At 50.5% G+C, this 17,767-nt stretch overlaps 1 protein-coding gene across 2 annotated transcripts in view; it reads right to left on the reverse strand.

Moving 5' to 3' along the window:
* Positions 1-17,767, reverse strand: part of LIPC (lipase C, hepatic type) — a 141,307-nt gene that overhangs the window by 16,903 nt on the left and 106,637 nt on the right. For both annotated transcript variants that reach the window (XM_044764809.2, XM_014839443.3), the window contains 5 exons: positions 13,948-14,132; positions 10,102-10,284; positions 9,449-9,566; positions 6,959-7,192; positions 3,789-4,034 (listed from right to left, as the gene is read on the reverse strand). In XM_044764809.2, the coding sequence (XP_044620744.1) occupies positions 3,789-4,034; positions 6,959-7,192; positions 9,449-9,566; positions 10,102-10,284; positions 13,948-14,132 (966 nt within the window). The remainder of the gene's footprint in view (positions 1-3,788; positions 4,035-6,958; positions 7,193-9,448; positions 9,567-10,101; positions 10,285-13,947; positions 14,133-17,767) is intronic.

The raw sequence follows: 17,767 nt of genomic DNA on the forward strand, positions 1-17,767 counted from the left end.
CCCCTTCTGAACAGGCCGAGTCTCACCTGGGCATAATTTCCAGTGATACCCAGGGCAACTTGGTGTGACCACAGGGTGCTACTCCCCACCAGTGAGCGACCTTAGGCCAAGCAGTTCAGGCCTTGGCTCACAGGAAGGACCGAGGCAGCCCTGGGGAGAATTTGGAGGGCCCAGAGAAGGGAGGGTGCAGTGTAGGCCGCTGTCCATCACTGGAACCCGTCAGGGGCTGGAGGCCTGGGCAGTTTCAGGCGGTCCTGCCTCAGAGCCTCCCTATCACTGGCCACGTAGGTCCCATCCTCATCTGACGTCCCTGGAGCGAGAGGAGTAGTTGATAACAAAGATCCAAGTATTGTCTCCAGGGGACACACTGCCTGTCTTCCCGGGACACACAGAGCACATACTTTGTGCCAGGGGGTTGGTTTCCACTGAGCCCCCTGAGGGAGGGACTGCCTACTCTGGCTCAGTTTATGCTTGAAGAAGAAGTGAAGGGATGAGCACATTGGTTTTGGTAGCTGCTGGGTGAGATAATGCTGTCCTTTGGTCTCCTTCACAGGAAAGAGGTCCCTGTGAGTTTGTTACCTAGGGAAGTCCCTAAAACATTCTCCATGTCCAATGCTTTGTTTTTTTTTAAGCAAAGGCTTTTTTTTTTAAAGATTGGCCCTGAGCTAACATCTGTTGCCAATCTTCCTGTTTCTTTTTTTTTCCTCCTTCTCCCCAAAGCCCTCCAGTACATAGTTGTATGTTCTAGTTGTGGGTCCTTCTAGTTGTGGTATGTGGGATGCCACCTCATCATGGCTTGATGAATGGTGCTGGGTCCATGCCAAGGATCCAAACCAGTGAAACCCTGGGCCGCTGAAGCAGAGCTGGAGGACTTACCCACTCAGCCACGGGGCCAGCCATGCTAACGCTTTGTTTTTAAGTTGTACTTGCTTATAGGAACCAAAACAGAACATTCCCAGATGGCCAAACCACAGAACTGGTCCAAACCAGAAAGGTCCAAGACGGCCATGGGGTGCCATGGGCAAAAGGAAATGTGTGCAAAAGGTGCTGTGTGCAAGCAGGGAAGATCTACGCATGCCCCAAATGTCCCCACCCCAAGGGATGACGCAGACACCCTCCCCGTTCCCATCTGGTAAGAACTCTGCTCACCTTCCCCTGGTGGAGGTGTTTTACAGCATGAGCTTTGTCTCCTTCAGTCATTGGTGAATGAATGAAGTTTCTGCTCTGCTATTCCGAACCCATCTTGTTCTACTGGCATGAGTGGCTCCAGGGAAAAGGATCCACTTGTGGGTCACCGACATCTTAGGGGTGAGTAACAAGCTCATGCCAGCAGCATGTGGTGGTTGGCCACCTGGGGTCCTTGGCAAAAGGGAGCGGCTCAGCCTGGCTTGTGCCAACTGCTCTTCCTTCTCTTGATGCTCGCCTCCCTCCCCCATCTGTAAGCCACTAGCAGATGTCCTGGGATGGACCAAGCCCCTCACTTCAGACGCACAGCCCAGCCCTGGAAGGGGACTAATGACCTCCTTTCTTTCCAGCTGATCTCAAGGAGAGAGCAAAACTTTCGCTCTCACCCCTGACAAATAAAAATGGCAAGCAATAGATATATTGGAGAATATGAGGAAGCCATTTGGTATAAACCTAATTCGGCCTGACCTTGTCTTTCCAAAAGGGCCTGACCGTGGCTGTTGAGCATGCATTGCATATCTGCTTTAGACATTCCCTATGGCAAGAGCAAAGGCCCTTGAGATAAAGGTGCAACCTCCCTCCCCCTCCCAACTTTGGCGTCTCCTTAAGGATTAAGCATCTTTCCTTAGGCTAGAAACTGATTGCTGCACTCACCTGTGACCGCCCAGCTCAAGACAATAGACTTGCCTCCTGCTACGCCCATCAAGATAGCAGACCCACTACCTGCTGTGTCCATCAAGCGCTGTGCTGACAGGCAATCTTGTGACTATTGTGGGAGGGACATTTCAATCATATGTGAAACACCCTGTTTGGGGGTATATAACCACTCTGTGCACCCCACTTCTTCAGTGCCCTTTCTTCCTTTGGGGAGAAAGGCCCCGGGCCATGGTCCTCAGATTTCAGCTCAGAATAAACTCACCCAAATTTTCATTTATAGATTGGTTATGGATTATTTTTGTCGACACCCCCCTCTCTCCCTTACCCCTACAAACAGACCAGGGCAGTTATTGAGGTAAAAAATCACTCAAAAAATTTTTGTGTCCCAGGGCAAATGATTTCCCCCATCTGGGCCTCGGTTTCCCCATCTGTGAGCTGGTGGGGTTGAACGGTCTCTTGAAAAGCTAACATTCCAGGATTAAATTAGATCCAGTGAAATGTGATTATCTGAGAGGCTTAATCACTCTGGGTGCCTTTGCCATTTAAAAGAGGAGCTGGTTAACCCAAAGGTGTCTAATTGGCAGCCTGCGGTGGGGGAGCTCCCTTAAGCAGGGGACCCTCCCAATTCCCTCACCTGCTGCAGGATGCTAGGGCTCCTCCGTCCCTAAGGGACAGACAGCGGAGGGGACCCTCTGGCCCCCAGGTGGGAGAGATCCTGCCCTCACTCCAACTGCTCTCAGAAGCTATCAGCATCCCACAAGGCGTTTCTGTTATTCCTGGGCCTCAGAGAAGGGAAGTCTGGCTGGAGAGCAAAAGTTCAGATGAACAGAGGAATCTTGAGCCCCCAAAAAGAAGTCTCCTGGGAGCTTGCCCTTGTGAGTGTGATATTAAAAGGAACGCTGACTGGGAGTTGGGAGGACCTGGGTTCTAGGCCTCCTTCCAGGCTGCGTGGCCCAGGGCAGCTCACCCCACTCAAGTTTTGCTTTCCTTCTCTAAAATGGGGATCATAACAGCCCTGCCGACCTTGCTTGGCTGTCGTGGGAACAACAAGGAGCCCGTGGCTGCATCTGATGTTTTGTATAAAAGGCTGTGCCCACGCCACGTGGTGGTGAGGGTGTGCTCACCTTCTGCACCTGCAGATATCTGCCCGGTAATAATGGAGCAGCTCAGCAGCCAGCTCCTCCCAGCGCCGTGAGCAGGGGCTGTGAAGCAGGAAGATGCTAAATCATGCACGGGCTGGTTTCAGGATTAGGCAGAAATGTTAATGGCAACAGATGTCGGCTTGTTCCCTCCAGGAGGATTGAGGCTTCAGTGGAGTGTTTCTGTGCTGGCTTCAGCCCAAGACCTAGCCACAGCCCTTTCTCTGACCTCCGGTTCAACCCAGAGAGGCTGGTTTCTGCCCTGAGGTTAAGGGTATGACCGGGGAAATGCTGGCAGCTGAACTTCAGCTTGGGAGGGCCTCAACTGGACAATGATATCCTGGAAGATCAGCTGATTCAAACTTTAGGGGAAGTGAAGAGCTGCAACTGTAGCCTGAAGCCCTGTGTTTTCATGGCCGTGAGCAGAGATGAACACAGCAGGTTCTAGTCTCGGGGAGGGAGACGCCTCCAGGTCTCTGTACAATGAGACCTGGGTGGTAGATGTCACCGCTCAGGGCTTTCCGGATCTAACGTCCTAAGGGACTATGAAAATAGACGAAGAGAGGCGGACCCGAGGACTGTTCCAGAAAGTATCAAGTTTTCTCCTTCTAGCATTTGGCAGCAAGGTGGCCACATTCTTGGGAAAAGAGAGGGACTGTGTCAACATCCTCGGAATCTGGGCAGTTTCAGAAACACTAAAATAGCAGAGCCGAAGTCGCTCCAGGAAAAGGCTTCGGGGAGCTTCTGGACCTTCAGACCGGTGGCTGCACGCTGCCCTTCTGAAGGCTCAGGGCCACCCACACTCACCTTTGAACGGGGCCTGGGCTCGCGTCACGAGGAAGAGCTTCCTGCTCTTCTTGCCTCTGTGCTCCTGGCGGACGTGGTAGCCCAGCGTGTTGCAGCGGCCCTTCCTGCAGCTCAGGCACAGGCCCTGGCTGAAGCTGTCCATGTCACTGCACAGGTAGGCTGTGCTCTGCATGCTGGGGTGCAGCAAGGAGTCGATGAAGAGGTGCACCGACCGCACGTGGGCGCATTTGATGGTCTTGGTGATGGCTGGAATACAGGCCAAGAAGGACATTATCCCCCCTTAATCCAAAGTACGCTCAACTCCAAGGGTCGTCTTATTTCTCAGTAGCAGCACATTAGCAAGGAGGGGTGCGGTTGCTGAGAGTGACCCACCAACAACAGTGGGGTGTAACCACGGACACAAAACTACGGGAAGAGTAGATCCCTCTCAGTGATGTAGTGAGAGGCATAGCCCCAGGCACCACGGGGCTCCTGGGGGCTCCCCGCCATTACACTGTGTTATCATAGGTGTTTTCACAGGAACCCCAAGTCGCTAAGAAAATATCGAATTATTTCAGAAAGCAGGACAGTGTAATTCACTTTAGAAATATTTGTATTTCAAATGGTTAAAAGTGCACACGTGCTTAGTGCTTTGGGGATAAGTGAGCTGGAACAGGCTGGTGTGGCATGCCTCTTTTCTTGGTAAAGTTAGGTAAATGAGGGCCGAGGCACTCCTGGGGCTCAGCTAATGGTCAAGTGCGAGCTGAGGCCTCTCCCTCAATGTCCACCTTCTGACCCAAAGCAGCTGTTGCATCCCCTGGGTCACAGGCCTGTAAAGCCAGCCTGGGGTTGGCTTCTAGAAGGACACACTCCAGTGACCAGGTTGGAATGGGCCTACCCCAAAGCAGCAAGCTTAGGAGGTTTATCTATGATGGATTTTTTTTTTTAACTCTCCAAATATTAACCTAATCTTTAGTAAATTATTCTCAAGGAATGTTGAGGAACCACCACAAGATATGTAAAGTAGCTAATGTGAATGCAGAGCACAGGTAACTTTGCCAAAAGCTATTTCCCCAAGTGTCTGAAGGCTGAACGCCAAGACTAGACAGTCCAGTTCTTGGTCTGCGTTTGCTGAGCACCTGCTGTGAGGCAGGGACCGTGCTGAGGGCCTCCACCCGACCCCTCCCTGAACCTTCACCCCGCTCCTTGAGGCAGCTGCCCGAAATGAGAAAACCGGGCCTCAAAGACATTCCCTAACTCACTCACGCTCACCTTGCTAGAGGGGGTGAGGGTTGACAAAAATGGCAAGCAATAGGATATATTGGAGAATATGAGGAAGCCATTTGGTATAAACCTAATTCGGCCTGACCTTGTCTTTCCAAAAGGGCCTGACCGTGGCTGTTGAGCATGCATTGTATATCTGCTTTAGATATTCCCTATGGCAAGAACAAAGGCCCTTGAGATAAAGGTGCAACTTCCCTCCCCCTCCCAAACGTTGGCATCTCCTTAAGGATTAAGTATCTTTCCTTAGGCTAGGAACTGATTGCTGCGCTCACCTGTGGCCACCCAGCTCGAGACAATAGGCTTGCCTCCTGCTACGCCCTCTGAGATAGCAGACCCACTACCTACTGTGTCCATCATGCGCTGTGCCGACAGGGCAATCTTGTGACTATTGTGGGAGGGACATTTCAATCATATGTGAAACACCCTGTTTGGGGGTATATAACCACTCTGTGTACCCCACTTCTTCGGTGCCCTTTCTTCCTTTGGGAAGAAAGGCCCCGGGCCATGGTCCTCAGATTTCAGCTCAGAATAAGCTTACCCAAATTTTCATTTATAGATTGGTTATGGATTATTTTCATCGACAGGGTGGTAGAGCAGTTACCAAGTTACCTTCTGTTCTGGTGTGGTTGGGAGAACCATCCCAGAATGGGATCACTCTTAAAATTAAGGTTGAAGAAAACTGAGAAAAACCACACCAAATTTGGGCAAGCTAAATAAATATATTTGGTTCTGTCACTTTGAAGTTTAGTCCAAAAGAGCCAATAGCACTAATTGGTCAGAGATGCATTTATCAGGCAACTAGTTACTGAACACCATCCCAGAGGTCTGTGTCGAGCTTTGGGAGGGTGTAGATCGCGGGGGAGAGCTGGATGGTCAGCCAGGAACTGCTGGTGACCAGAGGGGCGATGACTCGAGGGGGATGTAAGGAATTATAAGGGAAGTTCCCAGAAGGCTCTCTCAGGCGTGGGTGGGTGGAAAGCTGGGAGTCCAGCCAAAGTGAGAGAATGTCGAGTGTGAAGGTCATTCTGCTACAGGAGAGGGGAAGGTGGTGACGTAATCACAAGAGAGTATTCTCAGCTCGTTTTGGACGGTTGGGGTGAGAAGGTGGTGTGCACGGGTGGGGGTCTCCAGCTGGCATAGAGTAAGTTGGCATGTTTCAATCAGGATGATATTTTATAATAATGAGAAATGTGGAATGCCTGTGGGACATATGGATTTTGCTGACATTTTTCTTCCTTAATCCTGTGCATGTTATCAATGTGCACTGTTAATGGTTCGGTTTTAGGATTTGAGAGAGAAGTGGGATCCGAACCCAGATAAAGCCACATTTGGTTTCTGCTCTGAGATGAAGGAAGTCCCAAGAACATATTTAGTGCTGAACTTCGAATTGGAAGAATCTCAGTAACGTCCTGTAGGATCAGCTGATTAAGCCTCACAGGGGCGGAAGTGTTAGTCCCACTCTTGTGAGACCAAGGATCGAGAAGCCATCATCTATTAAGTGGATCCTCATGTGGTCCAGAAGGAAGCTTCTGGAGAAGGGGGAATAACCACAGGCATCAGGACTCAACTGGCTTGTATCCGGGAAAGACTTTGCTTTGGGACAGCGGGTGGAGATAAGAAGTGGAGGTTCCTGGTGGGGCCCCTGCTCGTCCTCAGAGCTTGGCTCCAATGACCACTGCCTGTTAAGAGGAGGGGCCTGTCAGGGGAACACCAGCCCTTCCCCACTCCCACAAACCCTCTCTCTCTGAGCAGACTTGGTGACCCTACGCCCTGGGCCCCCACCCTTGCCAAACTCTTCCCAGAATCCTGCGGAGCTGGTAGAGTCCACTGGATCCAGAGGCTCCATGCAAGTGTGGGGAGTGTAAGCCCTTGGAGGCTACTGCTCTTGGCCATGTCGTCTTTCTTACCATTTAAGCCGTACTTGGCGATATCTTTGTAGAGCTCCAGGAAGTGGCAGCCAGGCTGGAAGGTGCCCCCATTGGGGTAGAAGTCATAGTGTGCAATGGGCTGTTTGATGCCCACACTCAGGCCCATGTGCTCCCGGGTGAAGGTGTGAATGGCGTCCACAAAGTTGGCATCATCTGGTGAAAGACGTTCGCTGGGGGCAGTGCCCTCAAACAAGGGCCCTGCGGCATCCAGTGCTAACAGGAAAGCAAGGACAAGCGTTAGGTGGGAGAAGGGGAGGGGGAAAAATGCGCCTTCCAGCTTTTCGATGCTGTTACACATTCATGAGCTAGCAGGAAGAAGAAAATCCTAGGGCATAATCTTTCTCTAGAAAATCTCGCTGTAACCTTTTTGGAGTAAAACCACAGTAATTCATGGTGCTGAAAATTAGACACAGGCTGGGTGTTATCTATGGGGAAAAGAGGTTTGCAGGAACTATCCAGTGGTAGAAACAAGGTTATGAGGATACGCTTGATTTATTCAAGCAAATCAATTTTAAATACCTCTCAAGCTACTTTCAAGAGCATCTGTTTGCATACAAAAAACCCCACTGTGCTTATTGTAAGTAGCTCTAACCTACCCATCAAAGAAAGACTTTGTTTGCCTGCATCTTGTCAATAATTTCCCTTAACAAGCTAGCTTTTCTCCTACACTAATGTCATTTTATGGGAATGTCCAGAACAGCCTTGGGACATCACTGTTCCCAGGTGAAAGTGTTGTGAGCAAATAAGACCGCTCAAATCTCTGGTCCTTAAGTGACACGTGTGTCTGCATGAGACAAGTGGCCGCTCCTGGCCCACTGTAGTCGGGGAGTATTTATGCACTCCAGATTTTTTTCCCTCTGTCTTTCTTCCTTTACCGTCTCTGGAGGATGCTTTGATGTTCATGTCAGCCCTGGCTTCCATCCCCGTTGGGGCAAAGGAATTGACAGGGGGCCATGAAAACGTCTGTTCTCCAGCCCTCACCCATAGGTACAAATGAAAGATGTCCTGGTGTGACTTACATTCGTTTCTTCATCAGGCTGACTACAAGATGACAACAGAGTAATTAGCCATCCCGCTGCCTCTGACGTGTATGGGCCTGGCTAATAATGCCTGATGTGGCCCACGACACCAGCCACCGTGGAGAGGGTCCTGGGCCTGAGGCTGCCTCTCTGTGATTCTGGCTCAGCCTCCTAGGCCTGGTTCCTTGGTGATGGGCCTCACTGGCCTTCTGTGGAAGGTCTGCTCACTCCCAGGCTATTGAGGGTAAAGTCACAGGGGTGGGGGCACAAATACTGTGGACCAGGCCTCCCCTGTCACCAGCAAGATGAAAACAAATAAGGTTGAGGAAGTGAGTTCTCAAGATGGCGAATTTATCTTATTTAAATGTCTGCCATTATCTTATCTTTTTCACATTAAAACAAATTTCTTCTTCTGTGAAGTAATGGCAATAGTAAACAGTAGATGCCAAAAATGTTCTTAATTGGTAAAATAAAAGGTCACAACAATGTTGTTCATCTTAAATTCCCTTTGAATTGTTTCAGCCTGTGAAATATTGTGTTAGCCTGCTGGATCTTGACGGTTAAGTAGGAGTTGGTAGGCAGACGAGTGCTGGGTGGATGAGTGGGTAAGGTATTCCAGGCGATGGGAACACTGCACGCCCAGGCCCAGAAGTGCAAGAGGCTATGGCGTGTTTGTAAAGTGGAGAAAAATCTAGTGCCCTGGAAGAGCACTAGAACGACAGGAAGGGAAGAGCAGGAGAAGCTGGAGAGCTCTGAGGACACTACCCTGAGAAGGGCCTTGCCTGCACATGCTGAGTTTTATCCTGTGGGTGTCAGTGGACCTTGGGGACTTGGCTGGGCAACAGTCTGATCAGGTGTATTCTTCCAAACCTAATTCCGGGGCAGCACGGGGACGAGGCTGGTGTCAAGGACACCGGGGAGGAAAGGCCTTCCTGCACATCTCCAGCTCTTCCTGGGTATCCGGGGCCATTTCCGAATTGGTGTAGAGCTCCCTCCCTCCATCCAGAGGGGTTCCAGAGTAAGACCCACGTGTTTCACAAATGTGGAAACTGAGGCACAAACATGGCTGATGTTACCGCAAATTTAGGGTTGTGCTTCTTTAACTCACTCACATTGGTTTTTTAAATCATAGGTTGAAAAGTAAACTCTTTCCTGCTACAAAGCATATGGAAAATCTACTTTTTAGGTTCTATGTGGCGGGACTATGAAGGGCATTTGTTGGAGGAAAGGCAATAGGAATCGAGGCTGCGATTTGCTCTGAATTCTCTCGGAAGAGCAGTCTATGGCAGCCGTCATGCTTGAGATAGCGCTACAAGTCCTCCTCTGAAGACCAATATGGCGCAAAGGAAGCTGGGGGTGTTAACCATGAGACTAATGGAAAAGCAGGTCCTCGCTCTGCGCCCCCATGCAGAGGTGGAGACTACAGTGGTTAGTTACCAGGCGAGGTTACCTGTTATTCTCCCAATCTTGTGCTTTCCGCCCATGTAATTGCCAGCGAAGCCTGAGACGTGCGCGCCCAGGCTGTACCCAATTAGATGAACGTTGCTTGGAGAGAATTGAGCAGATTCCTGGAAGACAGCAGCGAGATGGTTACAGGAGGAGAAGAGCTGCCCGGATTAAAGCCTTTTGTGGGTCCAGCTTGTTCTGGGCTCCCACCCTGTTCTTTGCGCCCCATGGCAAATGAGGTGCTTAATTCACACTCCAGACCCAAACTGGTTTCTCCCCTTGCTGACTCTGTCCTCCTAGAGAAGTGACCCTCCTTTCAGGCTCAGCTACCTGGGATCCTGCTTGACTTCACCTGAACATGAGTGCCCCACAGAAGTGATCCTGTGGTTCATGTGGGGTTGGATGGTTTACGGAGTGTGTCCCTTAGGACATCCAAGGGGGAGAGCATAAGAGGAACAATGGATGGCATAGGGAGATAAGATGGTTCTACAAAATAGGGGTTCAAGCGAGGCATCTGAGAGAGCCCCTGCGTCTGGTCTCCGTCCCTGCCTTCCCATCCCTGTGAGCTTAGCAGAAGTGGTTCTCTGGTCTGTGTTCCTGTTGGAGACCAGCTTCATCCACTCAGTCTTAGAGGAAGGGAGGCTGGGCAGGTCTTACCTCCAGCCACCGGAGAAGAGCTGCGACCTCTTGGCCCACAAGGCGGCTTTTGCGGATGGCGATGGTATACTGCTGGTGGGCCAGGGTGATCCAGTCTGCCAGCACCACATTCACTGGCTGGACCAGCGGAGACTTCAGCGCGTCCACCATCTGCCAGATCCAGTTTTCCAGGAGGCCATCGAACTGTAGGTGGGCCCAAAGGGAAGTCAGCTTCACCAGGAGGGGATGGAGGGGGCTGGTTTCCTCTTTCTTTCTATTCACCCCTTTTTCTTCTCCAACTCTTGGCTGATGCTGGATCTTTCTCTCCAAGAGAAAGGGCTTAAGATGGTTTTTCAACCTTGGCACTATTGACATTTGGGGCCATATGCTTATTTGTTGTGGGGCCCGTCCTTTGCACTGTGGGATGTGTAGCAGCATCTCTGGCCTCTACCCACTAGAAGCCAGCAGGACTCCCCCCACCCCTCCAAGTTGGGAAACCAAAAATGTCTCCAGACTTTGCCAAATGTCCCCTGGGAGCTACCACCAGCCGCCAACTTAGAACCATTGTCTTAACATTTTCCTATTTTAGGACTTTCCAATTCTGAAAACAGTGGAAAAGTCTGTGTAAATCAGGTCCTGAAAGCTGCTGATCCTTTGAGGGTCGGCTCCAGCACCATCTCCTCTGGAAAGCCTGCTCTGCCCCCTCTGCATCCCCCTGCGTTTGCTCTCCTCTCAGCCCTGCGTTCTGCTGGCTTTAGAGGGATGAGCACCCTGAGCTGGAACACAGCAGGAGCTCAATAAATGTTGATGGAGCATTGTCCTGTGTATGCACCTTATTTGAGAACCGTTTACACGGCACACCTGATGGGTTCGCAGAGCAAAGACATTTGTGCTGTGTCTTGAAGGATTAACAGGCATTCACTTAGAAGAATGAGGGGGGCAGGTGAATATGCTGGTGGTGGGGGGTCTAGGGCCTTCCAGGAAGAAGGCAGAGCAAGTGTAGAGGCACAGAATCACAAAAGGGCAGTATGACCTATCTGGGGAGAGGAGAAACGCGGTGCAGTTGAAGACTAGACCACAGCCGTGAAGCTGTCATTCTGGGCAAGATGCATTCATTTGATAAACATTTGCCCAGTGCCTTCTGTGTGGGTGCGGCATCTTGGATTCAAATGCAGACTCTTCCAGTTACTAGCTGAGTGACCTTGGGCAAGTTATTTCACTTTTCTGTGCCCAGTCTCCTCATCTGGAAAGTGAGGGTAATACCTCCAGGATGGTTGTGAAGACGGGATCCGTTAATAGAGGTAAAGCTCTTAGAACAGTGCTTGGGGCCCAGTAAGGACTCAGAAATGTTGGTTATTGCAGCTACTCTCGTCGTCGTTGTTATTGCTAGTAATAGTAGATATGTTCCAGTCTGGACAGGCTTTTGAGAATGAAGAGCTCATTCTTGTAAAAGGACCCTGCTATCTATCCAGGCTGCATTTGTAAATGAGATATTTATTCAATCATTAATTCAGTTAGCAAATATTTTAGGAACACTTAATATATGACGGATACCGTCCCACAGGAGAAGAGGGGAAAGGACCCTCTAGGCAGGAGGCACAGCCTCAGCTGAGGCCAAGGGGAGAGGACTTACATAGTAGGTGGAAGGAGCTACAAGCAGGGGTGAGGGGGAGGAAGAGAGTAGCGGGGGCAGGGGGAATGGGGAGGAGGCAGAAGAAGGTCAGGGGAGGCAGTGTGAGGTGGGGGGAGGCAGGGGAAATGGGGGGGAGGCAGAGGGAGGTGGGGGGGGGCAGGCTGCCCTGCCGCACTGCCAACCTCTCTGACTTCCCTCAGCTCGGGTCCTCACCTGGAGTCATGTCCGGAGTCCGCAGCCCTACCCGTCCAGAGCTCTCCTCCAGAAGCAGTCCCTCCTGCCCACCGTTCTCCCTTTTTCTGGTAGGGGAACGTCCCTTTGGCTAAAGCAGCTGAAGGATAGACTGCTCTTCCCTCACAGTGACTGGCCTCCGTCTAATCCATCCACCCCACTGGGTCCACGGGAGAGCTCTCCAAGTCTGATCTTTAGTTCCCTTTAAAACGGATTTCATCTTCTCAGGGCCCTGCCCTCTGCCTCCTCTTCCATGGTTTTCTTAAGGAAATGCAGATGGAGCTCCTATAGGGCTAGAGAGCTGCAGTGAGGAGACTGCCGCGTGAAGCCCGCTGCGGGATGGGCCCAGTCAACCCACCCTGATGAGGGCTCAGTGAAGCGGAGTCTGAGAGCGTGGGCTTTGGAGCACGAGGATTCTGGTTCTGGATGTCTGTCCACTGAGGGTTGTGTGACTGAGGTAGCTGCTTGACCTCTCTGAGCTGCAGTTTCCTTATCTGAGAGATGAGACTAACTCAACCATCCTCATAAGGAGGTGTGAGGATTGAATAGGCTGATGTGTAAAGGGCCTCAATCTATGTTAGGTCCATTCTCTAGGGCTAGGAAAGCCCCCACCGCCTTCACTGCCAACCCTGTGGGGTGGTGGGACCCCTTTAAATCCTAGGGGGAAGCTGCTGGCAGCCTGCAGGAGCCTCTGTGCTTTTCTGGGATGGCAATATCAGGCACCCCACCTGGCGGCTGCACCCACGTGGCATCACGTGGCTCCCCACTACCCGACACGTCCAGGCCTGGGGTCTGTTCTGTTCCTGCGGAGGCTCTGAGGCCGCACGCAGCAGGCTCTCCCTGAACGCGTGTGGAAGGAGTGGTGGGTGGGTGGGCCCACTGGCCTCTCGAGGGCAGGATGGAGGGGAGTTTCTAGTCTTTTTCAGCTAGATGGCAGAGAAAGGTTTCCAAGTCACAAAATAGATCCCAAATCTCTGGGGGTTTCAAATCGTGAACCAAGCTTTAAATGGACTGAAAACCAGGGAGGCAGAATTCCCTCTTGGAGAGAAGTCCTCACTTAGTTTGACTCCAATTATTGCCCACAATACTCTTTCTCCCTTTCTTCCATAATAGTAGAATTTCTAGTGTCTCTACAAGGTTACACTTTCTCTAAGATGCTACACATCTCAGCCACCTTTCCATCTCGTGTGGCCAATGGATGTAACTGGAAGCATCTCACAGATGCTTCTAAGAGGATAACCTAAAAAAACTCTTTGATACCAAAAGCCATTGAATTGCACACTTTCCATGGGTGAATTGTATGATATGTGAATTATATCTCAAGCTGTTTAAAAAAACTCTACTGTTTGACTCTTATGTGTACATCCGTTACTTCATTGTGCCCTCTGGAATGAAGATGTGATGGCTAGTGCTCTAGCTGCCATCTTGGACTATGAGGATGAGGGCCACACTCAAAGTATGGCAGAGCAGCGAGCTGGAGATGAGTTGGGTCCTTGAGGACTTCATTGATCAAAGCTGTTTATCCAGATCTGGGTTACATATCTCTGGACTATTGTGTGAAATGGAAGCAAACTTCTGTTTTATTTGAACCACTGCCAATTTGAGTTTCTGTTATTTGCAGCTGAATTTAGCTCTTACAGATAAAACATTTCAATGGGAGACTGTTTTCTGGCTTCCCACCTCCTCTTGTGAAACAGCCAGATTCACCTGCACAGGCGGCATTCCCTGTGGGCCCTCACGCACCGTGTGACCTCCTGGAGCCACATTTGATTATCTGAAACATGGGGATAGTTCTACTTTCCCTGCCCTGCTTACTCAGGGAATTGAGACAATCCATGAGATCACGTGTGGGAAGCACTTGGAAAATCAGAATATGCTTTACAAATATTAAGCATGAAGTTGTTATCGCCGGCTCCCTATCTTTTTATTACAATTGAGCACACTAGGGAGAAAAAAGGAAAATATGAAAGCAGAGTGAGAAGAGGCGCGTCAGCGTTTCCTACCGACCAGCCGTGGATTATCATCACCAGGGGCAGGGAGGCATTGAAGCCACACTGCTGTAACGTGTCCACGTGATGGAGCTGAAGCCGACAGCCCTTATCGGTTTTGTCTTCAAAGAGCAGGAATCTGGTCTCTGTCTCCTGCAACGTTTCCCCTGTTTCAACGGCGTGAGATCTTCCAAATGGCTCTGGAAGATAAGGTTGGCCACAGTGCTTACCCTGGCGTCTGTTCCACCTCTGCCAGCTCCGGGAGAGCCCAAAGCTTTCTAAGCGCACCAGCCAATGGGGTTTCCGTCAGGTGCTGGAAGTAGATATGAGCCGCAGCTCCGGGGAACCCAAAAGAGCATGTCCAGCAGAATGGCCATTTGTCTCCTTGGAGATGATGGAGGGCGACCCAGGAGGACCCAACACAGGGGTGGAGGGGGCCAGATCCTCCATCCTGCCGTCCCAGTGGCTCTAGTGTCAGCCACCCAGGCCCTGGAGCAGCTCTAGGACAGCAGGAATATGGGAGAGGCCATTGGGACTGAGGCTCAGAGAGGATAAGTACTTCACCCTAAATCACACTGCCGTTAAGTGGTAGTCAGGATTTGAACCCAGGTCTCTGTGATTCCAATTCTCGACATCCCTATGCTACAGCGAGCGTGAAGAGAGTGCCTTAGTTAGATGACTCTATGCATTCGCTCATGTAGCTCCACCTGTTCTCACTTGCAGATGCATTATATGATGGAGCCAGGTAGGGTTGGGGTGGGAGGATCACAAAGGAGCTGGTAGATTTCACATCATGGGGTGAGGGGCACCCAGGGAGGTCTTTTCAGGCAAAATGCTGCTGATCCTGGCCTTGAAGGATGAGCAAGGGCTTGTGTGCATGTGCATGTGGGTGGGTGGGGGAGGGAGTAGGGTTTTCTGAGTTTAGGGAACAGCAGAGTGAGGGCTCGGAGGCATGGGGTACTTGTAGGCATAAGGAGGCAGGAGACAAGGCTGGGCAGCCAGAGTGTGGGGTCCCTGGGATGCCTGAGGAGTCTGGACTTGATGCTGTAGATGATAGGATGCTGCTAAGGAGCTTTTCAGCAGAAAAGGATAAACGAATATCCATTCGGAATCTTTCAAAGACTCTGGGAAAGTGGGGTAGAGAGAGGAAGACTGTTTTTAAGATTTCACCTCCAGTTGCTGTTCCGAAAGACCTCCTAGCCTCCTTTTTAGGGGAACCTCACCCTGGCCCTGAGCCAGTTTAAAATGGGGGTCAGCAGTCACTCAACTCCGCAAGGCAGCCCCACAGCTGTCAAGGCCACTGTGTCGGCCGAAGGCAGACACCTCTGCTTGGGGGCTGGGTGAAGCCTGTGTTCTCAGGGCTGTGGCATTCCAAGACGGGTGACACCTTTTCTGCCGAGAGTAGGGCTCAGGCCAAGGGCTGGAGGAGGCTGTTCTCCCCGTCCCTTCCGGCTGAGGGTGGGCTCTCCTGTGGCTGAGGGGCAGACACCAGGCCATACCAGCGTTTCTCGTCGGTGAGCTCAATTCAGCCCAATTACCAAGGACCCTGGTCATTCTTTCTGAGCATAAAGTCACTCAAGCTTCTCAAATAATAAGTCTCGGGCTTTTGGTTTCAGGGGACAGCAGGACAGAGAGATGATGGACCTAGAGGTCTTAATGAAACCAATTTTCCTGCCCAAAGGTGATTAATTCAAAAGGTTATGAATTCCCAGCAAAGGGCAATGATTTTTCACTACGATGACAGCATGAAACGCATCATATTTTATTAAAAGGAGATGTGAGCGAGAAGCCGAATAACTTCTCTGAGATAATGAAGAGACTGTATCTGCTGCTCAGTCTGGCTTTCCCAAGCTTAGAGCCTCGCTAAGCTTGTCCTTGTCCCTGGAGGTGTGCTCCCTGCTCAGGGTCCCCATTCCAGTGAGGGCACTGCCCTCCCGGTCTTCTGAGTCAGAAGCTGGGGCGTCACCTTGCACCCCTACACCAGCCTTCCCATCAGTGCAAAGCTTCAGGTTCCCAAATATCCCGCGAAGCCAGCGCCCTAGTTCAGACGCACACTGATCCTTGCTTGGTCTATTCCAACAGCCTCCTGACAGGTCTCTCTCTGGTTAGTCTTGCCATCTTCTCTCACGCTGCTGCTCAAAGAATCTTTCTAGAACAGAAATGACTATTATACCCATTAGTGACTTTAAGTTTCTTGGTACTACAACCAAGGCTACCATGTGAATCATAACCCCTCATTTCCCCAGCTCCCCCCCCTTCATTCTTGTGCTACCCCAGACTGCCGACAGTTCCCCAAAATGCATTTCACACCCCTGCGCCTTTGCGTGCTCGCTTCCCGCTCTGTCTCTGCTGCTCCCTGGTGAACTCTGGAGCAGCTGTTAAAACGGAACCCACACGTCACACCCTCCAGGAAGCCTTCTCATCTAGCCAGAGAGAATACTTCCTCTTGCTGCCAGCACTGCACTGGGTCGCTGGTCCTAATGTACTTGTCATGTGGCCTGGTAACTTATTTGTTTAGGGATGCGGTCTTTCCTCCGCCAGGCTTGTGAACTCGTGGAGGACAGTGCTGGGAGTTGTCTGGTCAACGCTTAGTGAGCGATGTGGGATTCTGTGAGACCCAGGTCTCAGATCAAAGGCCAACTTTTGATCCGTCAGTCATTTATGCTTTGGAGCTAAATGTAACTCATTTTCTTTTATTCGGTGACTGAATAGCTGCATCTTCCTTCATTTCAGGATAGCTGACTCGAATGCTAAGAGGACTGTATGAAAATAAGATGGGGATAGAAATAGTACCTGTCTCATGAAGTTGTTACAAGGATTAAATAAGATGATATTTGTAAAGAACTTAAGACCATGCCAGCCACGTCATTAGCACCTATGTAAGAGTGTGCTGTTAAAATAAGTATGGGTTGGAGCATCCGGCATCTTGCATTTTTGATTTGTGAAATCCTTTCTTTCTGTGAAAATTCATCCCAGTCGCCCTCCCGGGACCAATTCTGTCTGATATATATTTACTCTGCATTTAGCTGGAAGAATAAGCTCTGGCCCTGGTGCCGAGGGCCTCAAGTCTGTTGGGGACAGTCCTATGGCGAAAGAGGTGTCGGAGGGAAAGGCCCACAGGCAACTGAGCTGAACTGGGCCCTCCCTTTTCTCCTGGGCTTGGCTTTCTTTCAGCATGTGTATGAGCGAGGAAGTTGCATATACACATATTCATTTATTCATTTATTTCCTTAATGAATACTTATTATGCATCTATTATTATATTGTGCCCTGGGCCCTGGCTGAGTACCAGTTGGGGGCAATTAGGGCATGATCTCTGTTTTTCAGGATTTCCCAGTCCAGTGGGAGAGGCCAGCATGAGAATCAGCCGTTGCCTGTGGTTGCTGTACATGCTGCAATGGAGGGACACGCAGGGTAGGAGCTCCAGGGAAGACGCCAAGAGAAGATGAGCCATCAGCTGAGTCTAGAAGGATGAAAGATTCTTTAGGAGCTCACATCTAAGGGAAATTGTTGAAGAAAGTGGGGCTCTGGTGCCTAAACAAATAGGATTTAGTGGAGAACATGAACACTGAAGGGCTGCGTGGGGAAGAAGGGTTAGAATTCTTCGTGCAACTCCAGGAGGTGGAAACACACTCAATGGATGAGCACGACATGAAGACAGTTTTTGACTTTACATAGTTTCACAAAAATTGACAGTTGAAGAAATTGAGACAAAGAGAAAACATAGCCAATAAAACAACAAAGATAGAAATGTTAATAGATTAGCACCCTAAAATGCACACTATGTGATCACATGAGGTTGCTGAAGATGGGCCACAGATTTTGTTCTGAGCTT

This window comes from Equus asinus, chromosome 2 (assembly GCF_041296235.1).
Source record: "Equus asinus isolate D_3611 breed Donkey chromosome 2, EquAss-T2T_v2, whole genome shotgun sequence".
Lineage (NCBI taxonomy): Eukaryota > Metazoa > Chordata > Mammalia > Perissodactyla > Equidae > Equus > Equus asinus.